Genomic DNA, 22,385 nt, shown 5'->3' with positions numbered 1-22,385 from the left:
GAATCCCAAATGGCATTTCCTAAACCAAGGCCCTTGATCTTTTCTGTGCCTTGGACCCTTTGGCTGTCTGGACCTCTACATTTAATATTTTCAGTGTATAAAATAAAACACACAAGATCCTGTTTTTAAAATACACTGGATTGGGAATTCTTGCTGGTCCAATGGTTAGGACTTGATGCTTTCACTGCTGTGGCCCAGGTTCCATCCCTGGTCGGGCAACTAAGATCCTGTCAAGCCACGTAGTGCAGGCAAAAACAGAAATAAAATACACTGGATTACAGAGGAAACCACTGATTGAAATACAGCAATCAAAATATTTTAAAAACAGATTCGTGATTTGGTAACACATATGCTCCTTTAATAATGTATTAAGTAGCAAGTCCAGCAGTAGTTCTCATAAGCACCGTAACGCTGAGGCAGGGATGAGTATAAAGGCTATTTTGAGAGCCCTGAAACAATGCAACGTGATAGGAGAGTGTTTATGATTTTATTGGTGGCCAAGTCACAGGTCTTGCTAATGCTAACGTGGTGCATTGCCCACATTCATAACTGGACGGAAATGCTAAATATCAGAGAGAAAATGAAATGTTATTTTAAAATTTTTATTCATTTTTAATTGAAGGATAATTGCTCTACAGTATTGTGTTGGTTTCTGCCAAATATTAACGTGAATCAGCCATAGGTATACCTGAAAAAGATGTTAGTTTTGTTTTGCGATCAAAGTTCACAGATCCCTTGGTCTGTGGGGTCATCCATGGACCCCAGGCAAAGAACCCCTGACCTAAACACAATTCTCTGGACTAGCATGTCTGCGAAATAAATTACTGTCCTAAGTATCGAGGCCTCTTATACCAGGCACAGAAAGGCTGTACCACAGGCCTGCTGGGGTTTGAAAGTTTCGGAGAAGGCTGACGATAGAGAGGGTGGATTTCACTCTGTTTAACTCAGATTTTCCCAGACTTTGCTGGCCACAGAACCATTTTATCTTGGAACATGTCTTAAGCCCCATCCCTTCCACACTTGCGCTGGTTCAGGGTGGGCTTCTCACGTCTGTGCTGCATGACCTACATTCCCTCCAAAGCACAGGCGTCAAAGCCAGGCCCCTGGGCTCCTGTCGTGTTTCATAAAAATGAACTCATTTCCCACATTTGAAAACTTAAGAGATTTCATAGAAGAATAACCTGAATTTCTAGTTCTTCCTGCAAAACTGGAAGATCTGGCTGCAAGAGGCTAGAGCTGTAGATGGGTCACGTGCTGACACGTGGACTGGCGGCCACAGTCCCCAGAACACCTTGTGATGCACCTCTTATTTTACCAGTTAGTCTGGAGGGACCTTCAGTGTGACCTGCAATAACTTTTTTTTAAAAATAATTTTATTTCTTTATTGGCCGTGCTGGGTCTCTAGTTGCACAAGCTTTTCTCTAGTTGTGGCGAGCAGGGTCTACTCTCTCATTGCAGTGTGCAGGCTTCTCTTTGTGGTGGCTTCTCTTGTTGCCGAGCTTGGGCTCCATGGCACGTGGCCTTAGTAGTTGTGGCTCCTGGGCTCTAGAACACGGCTTGACAGTAGTGGCCAACGGGCTTGGTTGCTCCGTAGCATGTGGGATCTTCCCAGATCAGGGATCGAACCTGTGTCTCCTGCATAAGCAGGCAGCTTCTTTACCACTGAGCCACCAGGAAAGCCCTGCAATAATTAAAAATACATATATATTAATTTTATTTATTTGTCTGTGCGGGGTCTTAGTCATGGTACCGGGACCAAAGTCTTCACTGTGGCATGTGGGCTCTCAGTGGCAGCACGTGGGCTCTAGTTCGCTGACTGGGGAGCCAATCCAGGACCCCTGCCTTGCGAGTGTGGAGTTTTAACCACCGGGTCACTGGGGAAGTCCCGTAACTTTTAAGGCCATGGACACAGAATAAGAAGAATGATTTGCAAGGGAGTGGTGGGCCAGGGGAGGATGCAGGAAGGAAAAAGAAAGAATGAGTGGGGGGGATGGTGGGGGGAAGTTGGGTGAGTGTGTGCAGCTGGCTGGACAGGGATGCTCGTGGCCCGGGCCTCGCCTCGGTGCAGACTGCCTTTGGACACAGGGAGAGTTAGCCATGTGTGTGCACCCCCTTCTCTTCAGATGTTCATCATCGACAGGGTAGATGGGGACCTCTGCCTGCTGAACGAGTTCTCTGTCACTGGCTCCACTTATGCTCCTGAAGGAGAGGTGTAAGTCCCCCCAAAGGTTGTCTTCCATTCCCCTGTGCCCCTTCCCCACCACACACACAGACTCACAGACACACACACACCGCCTCTCTCTCCCAGGGCCCTGCCTCTGGTTTTGTCTTCCTGTTTCTCTCCTGTTCCTTCCCTGACCTTGTTCTCTCTCCCCCACCCCGCCGCTCATCACCACGTTGGTGCCGCCTCCCCCCGCCCTGTCCCTCGCTGCTTTCCCCAGGCTCTCTCTGCATCTCACTCCCCGTCTTCTCTACCTGTCTCTTTCCCTTCCTCCCCCCCGCCCCGCCGCCAGCCTGAAGAATGATAAGCCAGTCCGCTCAGGGCAGTATGACGGGCTGGTGGAGCTGGCCACCATTTGTGCCCTCTGCAATGACTCCTCCCTGGACTTCAACGAGGTAACCTCTGCTCTCCTGAAGCGGCCCCTCCTTCCCCCTCGAGCTGTCTGCATTCAGGCCTCCCCGGGTCTGGGGGAGGGCGTCCCTCGCACCAAGCCTCTCCGGGGTGTAAGGGCAAGAGAGTAGCTTGCTCCCTTCCCATTCTAGGTGGAAGGTGGGAGCAAGGGGCCAGGAGCCCAGGGCACCTACTTCCTCTTCCTCCTCTGCCCTCTCAGACCAAAGGTGTTTATGAGAAGGTGGGAGAGGCCACCGAGACGGCCCTCACCACCCTGGTGGAGAAGATGAATGTATTCAACACTGAAGTGAGAAACCTCTCGAAGGTAGAGAGGGCCAACGCCTGCAACTCGGTGAGTCTGGGCGCTCCCTGCCGTTTGTCTCCACCCTGTACAGGCCAGGACCTAAGGAGACGGGGCCCCGCGGGGCCTTGTGCTGGGAGCCAGCCCGAACAAGCAGCCGGCCTGCCCACAGCCTTCCTTGGCGAGGCTGACTTGGGCGGGGCCTCCTGTCCCTCACTTACACCGCTCTTTCTGGTGCCCAGCTGGAGCATCCCTGGAGGCACCGACAGTCACCTTTCCCACCATGTTCCTAGGGACTGAGCGGGTCCCAGAAACCATAAGTGACCCATCCTGGAATAGCCCAGTGTCAACGGCTACCCATTGCCTCTAGGAACACACTCATTTTTTTTTTTTTTTATCAGATCTCAAGACTTGATTTGTGGCTTCCCTGGTGGCTCAGATGGTAAAGAATCTGCCTACAATGTGGGAGACCCGGGTTCAATTCCTGGGTCGTAAAGATCCGCTAGAGAAGGAATGGCTACCCATTCCAGTATTCTGGCCTGGAGAATTCCATGAATTCCAGGCTCCTCTGAGCCTGGCGGGCTACAGTCATGGCAGTCTATGGGGCTGCAAAGAGTCGGACATGACTGAGTGACTAACGCTTTCAATACCTGATTTAGGATTTGAGAAATATGACTACCTCATATGCATCTGCTTCCCTGATACGCAAGTCCAAATCTGAGATTATTACTCTAAGTTCCCACTGTTAATATTTACTGAATGTCTATATTGATTTCCTCAGGGGTGTCTTATTATATTCCCCACACCACTCATTCTTTTTTTCTCTTTTTGGTAAAGGCAAGATGCTCATTGCTGTTTTAATATAACAAAAATATTGAAAACCACCTAAGTATCAATAGAGGATTCATTTTAAAAAGTTTACAAATGATAATATAGACATCAACATATTTAAAATTTTATCTATTGTTGCTATTATTTTGTGGAGAAACATCCAGACTGCATTTGGCACAGTCATTTTGATGAGATGCTTAGTATTGCATGCCAGGCACCAGCTTCCCACTGTCTAACAACACACAGACCCACACATGTGGTTGCTTATGTTTAAATTATTAAATAAAGTAAAAACTCAGTTCTTCAATTGCACTAACCACATATCCTGGGCTCAGCAGCCATTGTTCAGTTGCACTGCATTCAACCACCTAGATTATTAAACATCCCCATCATTCTGGAAGGTTCTGTTGGACAGTGCCACACTACGTCATCTTGTTTCTATCGTGCTTTCAGTTGGACATTAAGACTGTAGCACCACTAGCCTTGGAATTCTCTCCATTTCTGCTGTAGGTAGCAGACTCAGCTTGATCTCAGACTCAGCTTGCGGTCTGCTCTGACCTCCAGATCTTTTTTGGCTATGCTTTTAGGGGTCTTGGACTCTTCCCTTCTAGCACAGCATCATCGCTCTTTCCCTGTCCGTCTCAAGTCTGGCCTCTCCCTCCCTGTCTCCTCTCTCCCAGGTGATCCGCCAGCTAATGAAGAAGGAATTCACCCTGGAGTTCTCCCGGGACAGAAAGTCCATGTCTGTCTATTGCTCTCCAGCGAAATCCCGGGCTGCTGTGGGCAATAAGATGTTTGTCAAGGTCAGGACTTTCCGCGTGTGCCTTGGCCCCCCTTCTTCCTAATTCTGAGCCCCTCTCTTTGCCCATGCTGCCTCACCGTGCACTGGAAAGAGCAGCGGTCTCTGAGTGTTGTTCTGCTCCACTAGGGTGCCCCCGAGGGGGTCATCGATCGCTGTAACTACGTGCGAGTTGGCACCACCCGGGTGCCCATGACAGGGCCGGTGAAGGAGAAGATTCTGTCGGTGATCAAGGAGTGGGGTACTGGCCGGGACACCCTGCGCTGCCTGGCGCTGGCCACCCGGGACACCCCCCCCAAGCGAGAGGAGATGGTCCTGGATGACTCTACCAAGTTCATGGAGTACGAGGTGAGTCACCTGCCTCACCCCTTCTGCCACCCGTCACGTCCCCCCTCGTCACGGGGCCTGGAGTCACAGGACGTCAGAGTTTGAAAGAATCTTAGGAGTCTTCCAGTCCAGGCCGCTTGGCCTGTGGTCCGTGGACTCATCTGATATGAGGGTGAGGCACTTGTTCCAGAACAGAAGCCAGCCGGCTTGGGTTCAGCTTGGGTGTTTCCACAGTGAGGTTTTGTGGGGGAGGTTTTTTGTCTTTGTTGAATTTGTTATGATATTACTTCTGTTTTATGTTTTGGGATTTTTTTGGGCCCCGAGGCACGTGGGATTTAGCTCCCTGACCAGGGATCGAACCCACACCAGCTGCATTGGAAGGCAAAGTCTTAGGCACTGGACTGCCAGGGAAGTCCCACAGTGAGGTTTTCTTAAGAGGTGCACCCACCTGTATTCTGGCACTGGCTCTTTATCTCGTGGACCTGCTCTGAGTAGTGCAGAAGTCCACTCCATTTTATAGAAAGAACGGTGTGGCCTGGCAGGTAACACTCAAAGCTGGAGACCAAGCAAGTGGCCCTGCTGGAAGCAGAAAGCACCTCCCTCACGTCCAGGTTGTATTCTTTCTATGAAAGACAGGATCTGCCACCAAGGATGGGCCTGGCATCACCAGGCCCGCAGGCCCTCATGGGAACAAGGAACGTTTCCTGCCCCTGTGCTTAGAGCCCTGGCTGAGGTCTGAGCACCAGGCGTTGACACAGCTCTCCTGCCCCCGCCGAGCCTCCTCCCCTGAGCCTGTCGCTCTCTGCTCTGCCCCCCTAGACGGACTTGACGTTCGTTGGCGTGGTGGGCATGCTGGACCCGCCCCGCAAGGAGGTCCTGGGCTCCATCCAACTATGCCGAGATGCCGGAATCCGAGTAATCATGATCACTGGGGACAACAAGGGCACGGCCATTGCCATCTGCCGACGGATTGGCATCTTCGGGGAGAACGAGGATGTGGCTGACCGGGCCTACACTGGCCGGGAGTTTGATGACCTGCCCCTGGCCGAACAGCGGGAGGCCTGCCGACGTGCCTGCTGTTTCGCCCGCGTGGAGCCCTCCCACAAGTCGAAGATCGTGGAGTATCTGCAGTCCTACGATGAGATCACGGCGATGGTGCGGGGACCGGGGCATGCGGGGTCTGCTCTGTGGCTATTGAGATGTTGGGCTTGGGAAGCTGGGGGCCCAGGGAGGACATGGCTGAGCGGGGGCCCTGGTGAGATGCGCAGAGGGGAGGAATTCGGGCCCGGATGGAAGAGTGTTAAGGAGGGTATGAGGAAGGGGTCAGCTCCCACCTTCTCTCTCTTCCTGCAGACAGGTGATGGCGTCAATGACGCCCCTGCACTGAAGAAGGCGGAGATCGGCATTGCCATGGGATCTGGCACTGCCGTGGCCAAGACGGCCTCCGAGATGGTGCTGGCTGATGACAACTTCTCCACCATTGTGGCTGCCGTGGAGGAGGGCCGTGCCATCTACAACAACATGAAGCAGTTTATCCGCTACCTCATCTCCTCCAATGTGGGCGAGGTGGTCTGGTGAGCAGCGGGAAGGGCGATCTGCGGGGAACCTGGGGCTGGTGTGGGGGACGGGGTGACCACAGGCCTGGGAGGCAGGACAGACCTGTGACCGCCTCCTTCTGGCAGCATCTTCTTGACAGCCGCCCTGGGGCTGCCTGAGGCCCTGATCCCCGTGCAGCTGCTGTGGGTGAACCTGGTGACGGACGGGCTCCCGGCCACAGCCCTAGGCTTCAACCCCCCAGACCTGGACATCATGGACCGGCCCCCCCGGACCCCCAAGGAGCCCCTCATCAGTGGCTGGCTCTTCTTCCGCTACATGGCAGTTGGGGGTGAGCAGGATGGAACCCCAAGCTTCTTCCCCACCCTCCGCTTCCCCACGGCAGCCACCCTGGCTGGCGGGCCCTCTGCCTCCACCACTGTTCATGGTCCCCAGGCCTTCTCAACCCCTCCTATCTCTCCAGCCCTGGCCCCCCCAACTCCCATCTCCTCTCCCCCATAGGCTACGTGGGTGCAGCCACCGTGGGAGCAGCGGCCTGGTGGTTCCTGTATGCCGAGGACGGGCCTCACGTCACCTACAACCAGCTGGTAGGCAGGACCGAGGCGTGAGGAGGGGGCAATGAAGGAGGGTGACATGGAGACTTCTGGGGGATCCCAGCTTCTCCCCTCACCCCCGGCAGACCCACTTCATGAAGTGCACGGAGCACAACCCCGACTTCGAGGGTGTGGACTGTGAGGTCTTCGAGGCCCCCGAGCCCATGACCATGGCCTTATCTGTGCTGGTTACCATCGAGATGTGCAATGCTCTCAACAGGTGGGCCCACGCCCCCTCCCCCTGCCTGTCTGGAGACCACCACCTTTGTCCTCCGGCCCTCCTGCTCATCACTTCTCTCCCCTGTGCGCCCCCCACCCTGGCTCTACCCGCCGCCCCCTTGCAGCCTGTCTGAGAATCAGTCCCTCGTGCGGATGCCGCCCTGGGTGAACATCTGGCTGGTGGGTTCCATCTGCCTCTCCATGTCCCTCCACTTCCTCATCCTCTATGTGGACCCTCTGCCGGTAAGCCTTCTCTGGCCAGGGGCCGCCTGCCTCCCACGCACGGGGGCCTCTGCAGGGGTCCAGAGGGAGGGATGGGCAGGCTGGTGCAGTGGCGGCCCTGCTGGCTCCTTCTCACTGCCGCTGCTGCCTCCCCCCTGCCCCCTCACTCAGATGATCTTCAAGCTCCAAGCCCTGGACCTGTACCATTGGCTCATGGTCCTCAAGATCTCGTTACCAGTCATTGGGCTCGACGAAATCCTCAAGTTCGTTGCTCGGAACTACCTGGAGGGTAAGAGGCTCCCCGCCTCGGAGCCCCATCTGCCCCCCTAAGCCCTGGCACAGCCCCCTCCCTCCGCGCTGCGAAGGCGCCTGCCCCCCCTTCCTTTTCAGGTGGGTGAGTTCCCGGGTCTGCCGGGCCCGTGCCCTTCGCCGAGTGGCCCACCCGGCCCCTTCCCTCCTTTCTGCCCGCTCGCCCTTCTGAGCCCCATGCAGACATGGTCTCCTAGGCACCCCCACAACCTCCCCAGCTCTCCTGGCCCGTGCCTGCCTCCCTCCCTGGATAACGGTGTCTCTCTGTCCTCTCTGGCCATAGGATAATCCGTTTCCCCCTCCTCCATCTCTTTGAACCGTGTCACAGGTATCACCCTTCTTCCTGCCCTCGCCCCAGCTGCTGTGCCCCTTGCCCGCCCCTCTCCCTTCAGGTGGCGCCGAGGTCACTTGTCCTCGCAGCTCCGCCTAGAGCCACTGCCGCCGCCACTGCCGTGCTTCCAAGTGGGGCCGGATGTCGGGCACCACTGTCTGCTGGGCTGCGCTGCGTTGCGCTGGCTGGGCGCTGAGCTGTCTGCCGCTGGGGCTGAAGTGGTTGGGAGGAGGGGGGCTGGACACAGGAGAGTGGGGGGTGGGGAGGCCCTCTAGGTGAGTGTGCCAGGGGACAGGCAGGGAGCTGGGAGGGACTGTTCTTCTCGGGTCCTGCCCCATGCCCCCTAAGATGAGAAAGTCTCATCCTTCCCTTTCCCCTTCCAGATCCAGAAGATGAAAGAAGGAAGCAACCAGGCCTTTTGCCCTCCCTCCCCACCCCATAGTGACGCATCTTCGGCCAGAGCTGTGGCACAGGCCCCCCCACCCCCTACAACGTTCCCTACTCCTCCCGCCCTGACATTCTTGTTTATAAACACAATGTCCCCTTCATTTCTCCTCCCCCGTCAGCAACCTGTCCCCCTTTTGCCCTTGTGAAACCTCCCCTCCCCGACCTCGTGGGGCTCGCAGGGACAAGGCGACTGATTGAGCTGAGCTGCTTATTTATTGAAAATAAATGACAGAAAAATCTGGCCTTGTCTCCGTGCACACATCTTGGGGCCTGACTCGGGCCCCTGGGGACAAGCATCTTAGTGTCAACGCAGTCCAGGAAGCAGCCACCTGGCCCAGGGTGCAGGTGCGGAGGGGCCTGGTGACATACCCCCAAGGCTCCCAGCCACCACTCGCAGCCGTCCCTGGGGGAAGGGGACGCGAGGTGATGGGTGTGGCTGTTAGTCTGGGTGGCGGCAGGGGCAGGAGGGTTGGAACCCAGGAGGCAGCATGGCAGCCAGAAAGCCACAGGGCTGAGCCGCCCCACTAGCTCATGGAGGGGCCTGGGACCCTCGCCCGGGTGTTATCTTTGGAAGCAGAAGGCCCAGCCTCCGTGGGAGGAGCGCTGCAGGGGACGGGGCAGTGGTGGCCCTGTCACCTCAACCCCGGCCTTGGAGAGGGTGACGACTCCATCCTGAGACCACCACCCCCCCGAGCCTTAGCCTCACGGTTCAGGAGGGGAGAAGGGCGGTCTCCCCAGGGTGGGTAGGCACCGGCCCCTCAGGTGTCCTTGATGTCCCTGACGTCCCGAAGGGGCGCCTCGTCTATGATGCCGCGCACCTGCTCCAGGCTCTCTGCCTGGCGGATCCGTTCCAGGCGCACCTGTGGGAGCGGTGCAGGAGGCAGAGGGCCCTCCGTGGGAAAATGCAGCCTCCACCCCGCTGGCCAGCCGCCCCCCATCCCACAAGGGGCAAGGGCTCAGGACTCCTCCTCCCCCAACCCACAGTGAAACTGGCTTCAAGGGAAGAAGCGGGTCCTCAGACAGCAGGCCGAGGAGGGGCGGGCAGGGGCAGGCGGGACTGACGTGATGAGCACGCGGCATGCCCACATGCCAGGCCCCGGGCCACAGGCTTCGCGTGACCGAGAAACACGGACACACAAGATCGCCAGTGTTTTTTGAGCAACAGCTCAGAGGAAAGGACCGTGCCAGCCCCAGGGGGAGGAAGAAGACTCCTCTAGCTGGGGGCCTGTCCTTGTGAGACCTAGGACAAGTCGCCGGGAGCCACGCCAGCCCGGTGGGGAAGGGACACACCGTACCTGCAGGGCCTGGGACAGTCGTACGAAATCCCGCTGCACCTGCTCACTGGTCTCCAGCTCCACCTGCAGCCGCAGCATCTTTGCCCGCTGCTCCGAGAGCAGGTCTGTGAGCTGGGCCTGGGGGGCACAGGACATAGAGCTGGGGTCTTGGATGGGAAGTCTGGATGGGGTTACCCCTTCAGTACCACCCCGATCCTGACCTCTTCTGTGCGGCCCGAGCCCTGTGGCGGCCTGAGGACCTCCTGCCGCTTGGCCTGAGGGAGACATAAAGGGCAGCAGGGACCGGTGAGGGTCTTGTCCGCGCTGCCAGACTCCCCCGTCACCCCGGCCTTACCCGGGTCCTGCCTCACCTTGCTCTGTTCCTCCAGGACACGCTCCATCTCAATCCTCAAGCTGCACAGGGAGGCTGGGGAGTCAGGCAAGGCCAAGACATCAGGCCCACACCCTAGCTCCTTCCCCTCCCGCCGGCCGGGGACAGGCTCCCGCCCATACTCACCCTCTAACACTTCTGTGCGGGAAGGAAAGAAAGACAGGTCAAGCAAGGCTCATCCTTCTCGCCCTGCACCCTCACCCCTCCCAGAGTCCGGGCGGGGGCGTTCCTCGTGGGAGCTGGCACCCTCCCTCTCACCTGTCTCCTCCCGCTGCACCCTCAGCTGCCCCTCCAGGCTGGCCCTCGCCGCCGTCTCCTCGTCCAGCGCCTCCCGTAGAGTCACGATCTCAATCCGCAGCCTCTCCGCCTCGTGCTCCTGGGCCTGCTGGCGGGCCCGCGCCTCCTGCTGCGTGCGGCGCACCAGCTGCTGCAGCTCCTGGGAGGAAGCAAGTCACTGGCAGGTTGCAGGGTGGTGTGTGTGTGTGGGGGGTAGGGGGGCAGAGGCCCTGGGGGCCAGGGACTCGAGGGGGATGGTGGGGAGGCTGGACACACACACTCTTGGATGGCTGCTTCCTGCAGCACAAGCCCGGGGAGGAGGACCCTCGGGAGTGGAGCTGATGCAAGTTCCAGACTACCCAGAGGAAGATTTGGAGCCCTTGTCACGCTCAGAAACAACTGAAGTTATGAGCACTCCACAGTTTAGGCAGACGTGTGTATGTGTTGGGTTGGCCAAAACATTCATTCGGGTTTTTCTGGGCGCTGTTATGGAAAAACCGGAATGACTCTTTAGGCCAATCCAATAATAAAAATGACACCAAAGAAGGGCAAAGGAATGATAAAGCTGGGGATGGCAGAAGCAGAGCCAAGGAATGTGGGGCGGGGTCGCACGTAAGGAGATGTCAGTCATAGTTCTCAGGGTGGGCAAGGGTTCCAGGTGATCTTCATACTCTTAATGAAGTCAATTGACGAACGGAGGCCATGCACAGATCAATGACGATAGCTTTCAATGAACCCAAGATTCCGATGAATTCAATTTTGTGGATCTCCTGCCACTTAAAAATAAGTCAGGGACTTCCCTGGCAGTCCAGGGCTTCAGAAGCAGTGCTTCCACCGCAGGGGGCGCAGGTTCAATCTCTGGGTGGGGAATTAAGATCCCACATGCTGTGCGGTGGGCTTCCCAGGAGGCACTAGTGGTAAAGAGCTCTCCTGCCAGTGCAGGAGACCTAAGAGACATCGGTTTGATCCCTGAGATGGGAAGATCCCTTGGAGGAGGGCATGGCAACCCACTCCAGTATTCATGCTTGCAGAATCCCATGAACAGAAGGGCCTACTGAGTTACAGCCCATAGTATCCTAACGAGCTGGACGTGACTGAAGTGACTTAGCACACAGGAATGCTCTGTGAGGCCAAAAGAATTGATAAAGTAAAAATAACAAGCCAAATGACTGCTTCCTTTGTGTCAAAGTGAAAGTGTGAGTCGCTCAGTCGTGTCTGACCCTTTGCAACTCCATGGACTGTAGCCTGCCTGCACTACGGGCAGATTTGTTACCTTCTGAACCACCAGGGAAGCCCCTCTTCATGTCAAGTGCTCTGTGAACTCCTTTTCTCTCTGTGCCAAAGCTGGGAGGGGTTGCGGTCCCATTTTGCAGAGGAGGAAACTGAGTCTTAGCAAAGCCACATGACTTGACCGTGGTGATGCAGCTGATACAGCAGCCTGGGTCTGGCCCTGAGTCCCGTGGCCCCAGGCCAGTGCTTTGCTGCGGGTGGAGAGGAAGGGCCTGTACCCCCCTTACCGGCAGCGAGCTGGGCAGCGACTCCTCCCCGCCCTCATCCTGCTCCAGGCCCCGGGGGGCTGAAGACGGCAGCTGCTCAGCGCGGAGCCCTTGGTTCTCCTCCGTCAGGCGCTTTACCTCGTGGCTCAGGCACTTGTGGGAGGTGGCCAGCTCCGCCTGGGGGTGGACAGTCAGGACAAGGCGATGAGGGGACGGGCATCTCCTGTGAGGCCAGGCCCTGAGCCCTCCTCCCAGACACTGGAAGGAGAACCAGGAAGCCCACACCCTCCTTCTCAGCTGAGAAAGGAAGAAACACCCTTCAGCAAGTGTCTTTGGCTCCCAAGCTCATTGTTTTTTTTTTTCCTTGTTTGCTTGAGGGATCTTAGTTCCCCAAGCAAGGATGGAGCCGGGCCCCCTGCAGTGGAAGCACGGAGTCCTAACCAGTGGACCACCAGGAAGACCCTTAAGCTCTTTCTATAGCCCCCTCGATGACTTCAAGGTCACACAGTGGCAGCCACAGGCCACATCGGTTGTCTTATGTGGTCCCTGGATATTCATTGGAAGGACTGATGATGAAGCTGAAGCTCAATACTTTGGCCACCTGATGCGAAGAGCTGACTCATTGGAAAAGACCCTGATGCTGGGAAAGAAGGGGATGACAGAGGATGAGATGGTTGGATGGCATCACTGACTCCATGGATGTGAGTTTGAGTAAACTCCAGGAGACAATGAAGGACAGGGAAGCCTGGCGTGCTGTAGTCCGTGGGGTTGCAAAGAGTAGGACATGATTGAATGACTGAACAACAGCAACTTTAAAACCTGGGAGACTACACATAAATATCTGGATCCGGCTTCTCTTTACAAATGAGAAAACCAGGCAGCATGAGGCCTGAATTCCCACGTGCCGCGGTCAGCACAGTTCTCCGTGTGCCTGCTGCTCCTTCTGGCCGTACACCTGGCCCCATTCAATCATTTGCCTGTCTCGTCTCATCTTGAGAAGCATCCGATTTTGCAATCTCTGCTTTTCATCCTCATGACTCTGCAAGCTAGGACCCATTATCTCAATTTCAAGGCATCAAGGCTGAGGCTCTGGGCTTGTAGGATTAGCTTAAAGATCACTGAGTTGAGTGTGTGGTGGGCTCTGTCTGAATTTGGTGCCCTGGAAGCCCTCTTATCTGCCTGGCACCAACTCCAGGGTGAAGCCAGAGCAGATCGGGGTTGGGTAGGGCAGTAGGACAGGTGTCTCGACCTTCCACGTGGGCCTCAACCAATTCCCCTCCCACTCCTCTCCTGCCTGCCCCCGGCCCCCCAGCCCTCACCATCTGCAGCTGAACGCGCTCCTGCGCCTGGCTCACGGTTCCCTGCAGGGTCCGCAGCAGCTGCTCTGAGTTCTGGACCTGAGCCAGGAGGACTTGCATCTGTGGGTGGAGGGGGGGGCAAGGGTTAGGCGGGGCCAGAAGGAGGCCAGGAGTAGAGGCCCCTCGGGGCTGGAGCTGAACCCACCTGCTTGGCGCAGTCCTCATTGCTCCGTCTCAGGCCCTCCTGCAGCTCGTCCCGCTCTCGGGTGACGCTCTCCAGGTCCTTCTGCAGCTGCCGCCCCTGCCATAGATCCCAGCCTCAGCCTCGACGGCCAAGGGGAGGCCTCCCTCCTCTCCAGGCCTCTCACGCCTTGTCTCCTGCATCTCCCTGGGCAGTGCCAGCGTCCGCCTAGTCGTTCCAGCTAAAAGCTCGGGAACGGACGTTGACTCTTCTCTGTCCTCCACTCCCCGGGTCCAGACTACCAGCAGGCCCTGCCCGGCAGCCTCCAGAATGAATTCCAAATCCACTCACTTGTCTCCATCTTGGCCGCCACCTCCTGGTCCCAGTCACCACCTTCCTCTAAACTACGTCAAGTGTCACCCTTCCGACCAGCCACCTTGCTTCTCCCATTGCCCTTTCCCCTGATTACAATCCATTCTCACCCAGAGACCCCAGTGACCCATTATAAGCCTAAAGCAGAGCAGACCTCTCTCTGCCTTAAACCCCACAGAGGCTTCCCACAGCTCCTGGTCTGAAACGCAAACTTCATGGCAGACCCCGAAGCCAAGCCCAACCTCCTGTGGCCCCTGCCTGCCTTTCTGACCTCATCTCTCTTTCCCTCCTTGGCAGCCTTCTAGCTCCTCAGACACACCATGGTATGTCCATCCTCTGGGCCTTGGAACCTGGAGCTCCTTTGGTCTTTGATCCTCAAAAAGCACCTCTTGCGCCAGCTAGGAAGATCTCCTGCCTGCCAGTCTCTACCCCATAATCCTATTTTTTTTAAAGATTTTTTTTTTTTTGTATGTTGATCATTTTTAGAGTCTTTATTGAATTTGTTTGATGTTACTTCTGTTGTTTCCATGTTCTGGGTTTTTAGCTGCAAGGCATATGGGATCTCAGCTCTGCGACCAGGGATCGAACCTGCAGCCCCTGCATTGGAAGGTGAAAGTCTTAACCACTGGACCGCTAGGGAAGCCCCTCCACAACCCTGTTGAGTTTTGTGGTGAGAGTCTCACCCCGTGACACTGTCTTCCTCATGGGCCCATGTGCATGTCTGGGCCTGGCTCCCTCAAGAGAGGAAGCTCCAAGAGGGTAGGAGTTTTCTTCTTCACTGCAGGATGCCTGGCTCTAGCCAGGGCTGGGACAGAGCATGAGCTCAGTAAGGACTTGAAGGGAGAGAGAGATGGATGGATGCGTGCGTGGTGGCAGACTGCCCTGCCCTCCCCACTCACCTCCAACTGCAGCTGCTCCCACTGGTTGTCTGGGACCAGTTGGTAACCAGGAGGGGGCAGATAGATGCCTTCGGGGACCAGGGTGCCCGTGGACACCAGAGAGGCTGTCTCCTCCTGCTCAGGGCTCAGGCCCTGGCGGCTGCGGGGCAGGGAGGCGCTGCTGCTGGCCCCCCCGCCGAGGGAGAAGGAGGAGATGGAGGCGCTGTCGTCACAGTTGTGGGCAAAGGCCTCGGCTGCTGGGCCCCCGTCCTCACTCAGCTCCTCAAGAGGCTCCAGCGGGGGAGATGGGTCCCGGGACAGGAGCAACTCCGTGGAGCCGTGCAGGGAAGGGGGATGCCGGGGCCGTCTCTAGGGAGAGGGGGCAGGGAAGAGGCTGAGGGGCCGGGGTCCCGCAGCGCCCCTGCCTCCCTCAGCGCCCCCTGGCCACCCCCTCACCTGGATCTCTTGGATCAGCTCCTCAGCCCTCAGTAGTTTCGCCTTCAGCTCCTCGATCTCCTGCTCCATGGGCAGCACGATCTCCCGCAGCTTCTCCGAGTCCTCATGGGCCTGGGGAAGGGGAAGGGGCGTTGGGTAGTGACAGGCAGTCCTCCTGACTGCAGGAGCCTCAGGCCTGTTCACAGCTTTCCCTCCAAGCACATCAGCTCTTCTAATCCTCCCAGGCACGTGCTATCACCCCCATTTTAGAGAGAGAAACACAGAGGCTCGGAGCACTTACAAGGCTTACCCCAGGTCACATGGTAGGTGGCTGAAGTCACAACCGCCTTCCTGTTGCACACTTGTAGAGTGACATACTTTTCTCCCCCAATATCATGTGTCCCTTTTTTTAATCACAGAGCCTCACATTTTTAGCTGGGCTCATGACCTGAATCCTAGAATACCATCTACATTTCTCAGCTTCCCTATAACTAAGCATGGTCATATGACTAAGTTTCAGCTAATGAGATGTAGGCAGACGCGCTGGGTGTAACTTCCAGGTCAACCCCTCAGGGCGAAAGGGTGTATTTTCTTTACTCCTCCTCCTCCTCCTTCTGGCTGGCTAGAATGCAGACGTGATGGCTGGTGCTCAAGTAGTCATCCTGAACCATGAGGCAGTACGCTACCTATGGCAAAACAGCAACATAGGAGGAGCCTGGGTTCCTAAAGACTTGTTGAGCTGCCACATCAGTCCTAGAATGTCTACTTCTGAACTCTAATAAAAATAAAAGTGAAAAGTGAAATTCATGTCTGACTCTTTGCGACCCCATGGACTATATAATTCATGGAATTCTCCAGGCGAGAATACTGGAGTGTGTAGCCTATGCCTTCTCCAGCAGATCTTCCTGACATAGGAATCGAACCAGGGTCTCTGCATTGCAGATGGATTGTTTACCAACTGACTGAGTTACCAACTTTCCTGAGTTATCAGGAAAGCCCAAGAAAAATAAATTTCTACCTTATTTAAGCCACTGTTGATTTGAGTTTTCAAACTTTGTCCTACCTGACATGTCTTCCCACACTTCCATCACCACCATATTGCTGGCCTCTTCTTTTTTGCTCTCTTTTCAGGCCTGGGATTCTGTTGAACTTGCACAGTCAACAGCCTCTGGACACCTCAACTTGGGTGTTAGACAGGCTCTTCTGTCCTTGAACAGCCAATCTAAACCAACTCACACTGCCATTTCTCCTCCCATAGCACTAGGTCAACAACAAGGACCCTGTTATCCACCCAGCTGTCCAAGGCAGAAATTGGCCACTCATCCATCCTCTTCCAATTCATACAATTTCTGCCTCTTGAGTAACTCAAAAACCCATCTCAGGCAAGTTCAGTATAACCCTCCCAATCTCTTATGTGAATATTGCCAACAGGTAGGGTAAGCCTGTGTGGCCCAAACAAAACACCTCCGATCCCATCTCAAGTCCTGCAGTACATGCTCTGCAGATGCCCACACAGTGGATGAATGATGGCTGGATGCAGGGCCAGGATCAGAACTTCCTGACTCTGGGCCTGTGCCTCTTTCCACCGTACCTGGCAGATTTAATTTAGCAGAGCCTTCTCCTTCACTACCCCGCAAACCACTCCCTGAGGAACACTTGGAATGCAAGTATAGTGGCAGCCTCTGCAGGCAAATTGTAGGTTGAAAGCCTTCCTTTCTTGGGCTCCTGTTTAGATCTTTGTCCTTCTCACCAGGAGATTTACTCCATCTCCCTGAGCCTTATGTATAAGGTGAGCCTCACATTCCTCACGTATAATGTGCAGCTGTGAGGCTCAAATGGGGAGATGTGAACTTGCCCTGAAAGGTGAAGAGTTTGGTAATATGTGTTTCCTATGATTGTTTATGATAGCAGGAATAAAAGTGATGATATACCATAAAAACTAAGAATAAGGCTTTAGAACTAGACTGCCTAGATTTTAAAATCCCAGATCTGCTCCTTTTTTTTTTTTTTTTTTTTTTGACTGTGCTGGGTCTTCCTTGCTGTGCATGGGCTTTCTCCAGTTGCAGCGAGCAGGGGCTACTTTCCAGTTGTGGTGCGTGGGCTTCTCATTGTGGTAGGTTCTCTCGTTGTGGAGCATGGGCTCTAGGGCTCTTGGGTTTCAGTAACTGTAGCACATGGACTTAGTTGCTCCGCAGCATATGGAATCTTCCGGGACCAGGGATCAAATCTGTGTCCCCTGAATTGGCAGGAGGAGGATTCTTAACCTCGGGACCACCAAGAAAGTCCCAGATCTGCTCCTTTTTATGCATATAACCTGGCGAGAATGACTACACTTCTTTGAGCCTCACCTTACTCATCTGTTAAATGGATCTAATGGACCTGTCTTTCAGGGGAAAGACTGGGGAGACTGAGTCTGTCCACAGTACCTAGTGCGTAAGAGGTATCCTTAAATGTTAGTCGCCCCCCACACATGACTTTTCTTAATTTTTCTTAATTTTTCTGAGTCATGCCACACAGCATGCTGGATCTTAGTTCCACAAGCAGGGAATGAATCTGTGGCCCCTGCAGTGAAAGCAAGGAGTCTTAACCACTGAACCACCACAGAAGTCCCAATTTTCCTGTGCTGAGTACAGGGTCAGTACCTAGAATTATTGCTGGGTGCCCTGCTCCCAGTGATGTGGCAGTGGGACATCAACAAACCCTGTGCCCCAAGGTCACCTTTGGCTGCCTCAATATCTTCCCAAGTCCCTGGAGAGGGGGCGGGTAGGCTATCCCAACCCCAACCTTTTCCATCTGCTTCTCCAAGGAGTCCAGGGGGTGAGCCCGAGACAGCAGCTGCTTCAGGCGCCCCAGCTCCCGCTCCTTCTCCTCACAGTCCTGCTGCTGCTGCTGCCGTTCCTGCTTCAGAGACGTGATCTGGGCTTCATAGCTGCTGATGGAGTCTGGCAGGGCAGGAAAGGCAGAGGAGAGGGAGAGTCAGTGCGTCAGCCCTACCTGGGGGCAAAGAGGGAACTCTCCATCACTGCCGCTCTCTATAAGGCAATTTACCATAGTGGTGATGACAGTAGGCTCCATGGTTGGACAGAGGAGATGGCAACCCACTCCAGTATTCATGCCTGAAAAATCCCCATGGACAGAGGAGCCTGGCGGGCTACAGTCCATGGGGTCGCAAAGAGTTGGATATGACTGAGTGACTGAGCACAGAACAACAAGGTTCTGGGCAATCTGCCTCTCTGCATGATGTCCTCGGCTAATGATTACCCTGCTGGCTTGTTACAGGATCAAATGACAAGATATCGGGGAGGGCTTTAACCCTCTTCCTAGTGCATAATAAAAGCTAAAGATAGGCTATCTATTGCTATTAATACATAAGAATAATAAGCAATATCTAATAATAGTCATAAATATTCATCCTGGACCAGACTCTGAACTGGGCCCTGGAAATAGAGAAATTAATCAAACACAAACCCTGACACCAGGAGCCCACAGTTCAGTGAGAAAGACAGCGGTGGAAAGTTACAAAGCAGTCTGAGAAGAGCTTGTGAGAGGACCACTCCTGGGCTTGGTGGTCGCAGAAGAAGGAGACCCTCAGTCTGCCTGCCTGGCCAGGAAAGACACCAGCAAGCACTAAAGGACAGAAGGGACACATTAATTAAGTAACGGGCTCGAAGGCTCACGGTGGGAAAGTGGATGGTGTGGCTGGGGCATAGCGGATACCCTGGAAGAACAGCAGTGAAGATGCAGAATGCCATGCCAGGATTTAGAATTCATCTTCACAGGTCAGTGGGAGTTAAGGAACATGGTCATTTTTCATTTCCATAGTTATTTATTTTAACACATACTAACATCAGAAGTGAAGATTCTGTTGTCAGACTGCCAGGGTTCAAATCTTGTCCTTTCCAGCTGTATGACCTTAGGCAAGTTATCTAAACTCTCTGAGTCTCAGAGCTTCCTCTGTAAAACAGAGATGGATAAAAGTTCCTACCTCATAGAAATTCTGATGAAGATTAAATACTCATCAAGTATTTAGTTCAGTGAAAGTGCCAGTCACTCCATCGTGGCCGGCTCTATGTGAACCCACAGACTTTACCCCACCATGCTTCTCTATCCATGGAATTCTCCAGGCAAGAATACTGGAGTGGACTGCTATCCCCTCCTCCAGGGGATCTTTCCAACCCAGGAATCAAACCCAGGTCTCCTGCACTGCAGGCAGACTCTCAACCATCTGAGCCACCAGTGAAGCCCAGCACTCAATAAATATTGGTTATCGTTATTATTTAGGACACAGTTTCTTATAGGAATAGGAAGTTCCCTTTAAAATAGATGTATGCAAGTTTTAAAAAAGTGGATCTATTTGAAGAACAAATATCAAGTAGATTACAAGGTAAGTCATACAAGGAGACAATCACATCGCACAGATGGGACACGGATGCCTGAAATGTGAGAAATATGGGCCCAGAGAAGTCTGGAGCCAGGAGTGGTCGTTAGAAAAGGAAATCACATGGTGGGATGCGAATTCTAAGAAATTTAATCTGGAAGCCAAGGTCAAGGACAGACTGGGAAGACTTGTAAGAAGGCTGGGGCAACAATATGCGGGAGCAGACGGAGAGCTTCACTGCAGCAGTGGCCATGGAAGCAGAGGGGTGGGACGTGACTGGAAGCTATTGCAGAGAATCTGGCCTCTGACTAGGGGAGAAGCAGGAAAAGAGGAAAAGACACTGGGTGATCTGGGACAAGGGGAGCTAATGTATCCCAAGTACAGAGGACGTGAGGGAAGAGGGAAGTTGGTGCGTGTGGGGGGAGGTGGAGGTCATGGGAAGATGTAGGGGTGCTTGGAGAAGCAAGGAAACCAGATAATGAGATTTACAGAGATAAGGCCCAGGGCTGAGTCTGAAGGCCAGAGACTCAAACAAGTTCTCAGGGAACTGAGAAACTGCTCACTTTCAGGGTTGATCAGTCATTAGTGAGGGACAAGAAATGACATGAGGCCAGGGAAGAGGTAGCCTTCTGAGCTAAACTTAGCTGGAACTGACAGAGCTGTTGCTGGAGCTCAGGCTGGGGTTCTATGCAAATTTAAAAAGTACGCTTCTGCTTCTTCCTCTGAATCCCCGAGCCTGCCTGTGCTAGGCAGTCCTGCTCAACTACCCCATGGGTGTAGGTCATGACCCCTTTCTTGTCGTGCACTCCCTCTCATGGGGCCGAGGGAGTCTGGGAGGACCGCCTGCCTCACCTTTCAGGATGGCTTGCAGCGAGGCCACCTCCTCTTGGCATTGCCGCTGCACCGCCGCCACAGCCTCGGCCTTCGTGCTCTCGCTCACCTCGGCCACAGCCTTCATGGTTTCCATTTCTGCCAGGGCGCCTGCTAGCTCAGCCCGAAGCCGCACGAGCTCCCCGGACTCAGCCTCAACTTTTGCCCCCTCCTGGGGCTGGATGTCCAGCGCTGGGGAGGACAAGGATCAGCCTCTTTTCTCATCATTCTCAGATTCCCAAGGTATCAAATCCTCAAGTTCTGCAACTTCGTACTATAGCTAAGGTCCCTGCACCTTTACCTAACCCCACCCTGCTCACTTGGCCCCGCCCCTTCCCCGCCTCCTTCTCACCTAGTTCGGCCTCGTGTTGTCTAGAGCCTCGCCTCTTCCTCTCTCGGTTCACCCAATCCCCTCTTTTCTCTGACACGTCCCCTCCCTTCCAGTGGCCCCGCCCCTTGCCCACTTGGCCCCGCCCCACCCTCCCACACTGGGCCCCACCTCTAACCTGCCACTGGCCCTCCACCTTGCACCGCTAGACCACGCCCCCTCCACCTTTTTCCCGGCGGCGTGGTCCCGCCCCTTTCTCCAGGCTCCCCCCACTCCCCCCCGCATCCAGCGACGCCGAACTCGGCCCCGCCTCCGGCCTCACCGCCCCTCGCGTGCACGTACGAGCCCCCACGTACCGGCCCCCGGGAGCCGCCGCCGGCCATCCTCGCCCGCGGCCGCCGGCGCAGCTGCCGCCATTGCCTCCGCGCAAACGGCGGGTTCCCGCACTCCCTGGTGACGGCTCTCACCGCTTCCGGGTCTTCTCGGCTGTTTCCGTATCCGCTCGGCTGTTTCCGGATCGGCCCTAGGCTCGAGGCTGAGGCCGGAGTTGGGGGGGCGGTGGCCGAGCCTCAGCCGAAGATTGCCGAGTGGACGCTCGGCCGCGGCCCCGGGTCCCGGCCCTCCCCGCCTTCTTTCTTGAGTAGCACTGTTGGACAAGGACGCCTACCCTTCAAACCCCAAAGCAGCTTTTTCATCAAAGGCCTCGCGCGTCTCCGCGTGAGCTTGGAAGCTCTGCTCAAATTACACGTCCTCCGGGACGCCAGCCGGCTTCAGCCTAAGGAGAACAAAGTTCTTGCGGTCTCGCTCAGTCCCCGGAGCTGACCCCTTTGATCGGTCCCTGGCCGCCCTTCCGCCGGAGCTTGGCTCAGGTTACAACGAATTGTGGTGGAACCTCCCTGCACCTCCGCTTTCGTGGAGCGTCCCTCGGGGCAGGGCTGCTGGGTCGACTTCACTTCTCTGGGCGCGTCCCTCGGGTCAGGGCTGCTGGGTCGACTTCACTTCTCTGGGCGCCTGGGCCCCCGCGTCGTCAGTCGTGGAAGTCAGAAACTTCCATGTCCCAACCCCAGTTTGATATTCAGCCAGTCACCACTTCCTGCTAATCTTCCCCTCCCAGGCCGCTCAAATCCCTCCTTTCCTCTGTCGGCCACTGCCTAGGTCAAGCCCTCATTATCTGTGACCTCTCCCTCCAACAGCCGACCTGAGATCTCCCCTAGTCAGTGACAGGCAACTCAGACTTAAGTCTAGAGTCTTGATTCCCCTTCTCCCAAACCTGCTTCTCCTTCTGTAAAGTACATTCCAGGAGCCTGCAAGTCTTTCAAGCTCTACCTCCAAAGGACTTAATATTCCTGAATGGGTCCCTATTTCTGCATCTTCAGCGCTGACACCCAGCCTCAGTCCCCATCATCTGCCTCCTGCTCCGCCTGTGTTACCATTTGGTCCCCTTAGTTAATTCTCAAAGCAGTTAGAGTGATCTTTGTAAAACAGATCTTGTCTCATCCCCGCTTAAAATCTGGTTCAATCCAATTTTAAAATGGGCAAAGGACACGAGTTTCACTGATGTAGATGGCAAATAGAGCATGAAAAAAGGTACTCAACCTCATTAACCATTAGAGAAGTTCAGATTTCCTATTTGCACACCTACCAGGATGGCTAAAATTTAAAAA

At 55.1% G+C, this 22,385-nt stretch overlaps 2 protein-coding genes across 4 annotated transcripts in view; one reads left to right on the top strand and one right to left on the bottom strand.

Moving 5' to 3' along the window:
* ATP2A1 (ATPase sarcoplasmic/endoplasmic reticulum Ca2+ transporting 1) overlaps nt 1-8,785 on the top strand; it is a 17,297-nt gene extending 8,512 nt beyond the window's left edge. The window contains exons 10-23 of one of the 2 annotated variants that reach the window (XM_020909583.2): nt 2,124-2,212; nt 2,514-2,616; nt 2,832-2,963; nt 4,424-4,546; nt 4,672-4,890; nt 5,689-6,024; nt 6,223-6,443; nt 6,552-6,754; nt 6,925-7,010; nt 7,103-7,236; nt 7,361-7,478; nt 7,629-7,746; nt 8,050-8,094; nt 8,481-8,785. In XM_020909583.2, the coding sequence (XP_020765242.2) occupies nt 2,124-2,212; nt 2,514-2,616; nt 2,832-2,963; nt 4,424-4,546; nt 4,672-4,890; nt 5,689-6,024; nt 6,223-6,443; nt 6,552-6,754; nt 6,925-7,010; nt 7,103-7,236; nt 7,361-7,478; nt 7,629-7,746; nt 8,050-8,054 (1,887 nt within the window). In that variant the 3' untranslated portion in view covers nt 8,055-8,094; nt 8,481-8,785. The remainder of the gene's footprint in view (nt 1-2,123; nt 2,213-2,513; nt 2,617-2,831; nt 2,964-4,423; nt 4,547-4,671; nt 4,891-5,688; nt 6,025-6,222; nt 6,444-6,551; nt 6,755-6,924; nt 7,011-7,102; nt 7,237-7,360; nt 7,479-7,628; nt 7,747-8,049; nt 8,095-8,480) is intronic. The other variant, XM_020909582.2, reaches the window with a different exon arrangement.
* RABEP2 (rabaptin, RAB GTPase binding effector protein 2) lies at nt 8,739-22,385 on the bottom strand. 2 transcript variants are annotated; one of them, XM_070461137.1, is made up of 14 exons: nt 21,078-22,373; nt 20,376-20,585; nt 17,930-18,087; nt 15,167-15,277; nt 14,732-15,079; nt 13,485-13,580; nt 13,301-13,399; nt 12,003-12,158; nt 10,468-10,645; nt 10,336-10,347; nt 10,190-10,245; nt 10,040-10,093; nt 9,840-9,956; nt 8,739-9,404 (listed from the first exon to the last, which is right to left on the bottom strand). In XM_070461137.1, the coding sequence occupies exons 1-14, from the start codon at nt 21,136-21,138 to the stop codon at nt 9,303-9,305; spliced, it is 1,758 nt and encodes a 585-aa protein (XP_070317238.1). In that variant the 5' UTR covers nt 21,139-22,373; the 3' UTR covers nt 8,739-9,302. The 2 variants fall into 2 exon arrangements, with proteins under 2 accessions (XP_070317238.1, XP_070317237.1); XM_070461136.1 differs by having other exon boundaries at nt 9,313-9,956; nt 21,078-22,385.

The sequence above is a fragment of the Odocoileus virginianus genome, chromosome 33, assembly GCF_023699985.2.
Source record: "Odocoileus virginianus isolate 20LAN1187 ecotype Illinois chromosome 33, Ovbor_1.2, whole genome shotgun sequence".
NCBI classification, from domain to species: domain Eukaryota; kingdom Metazoa; phylum Chordata; class Mammalia; order Artiodactyla; family Cervidae; genus Odocoileus; species Odocoileus virginianus.
Note: the sequence above shows the minus strand (reverse complement) of the source record. Positions and strands in the feature narration are given on the sequence as shown.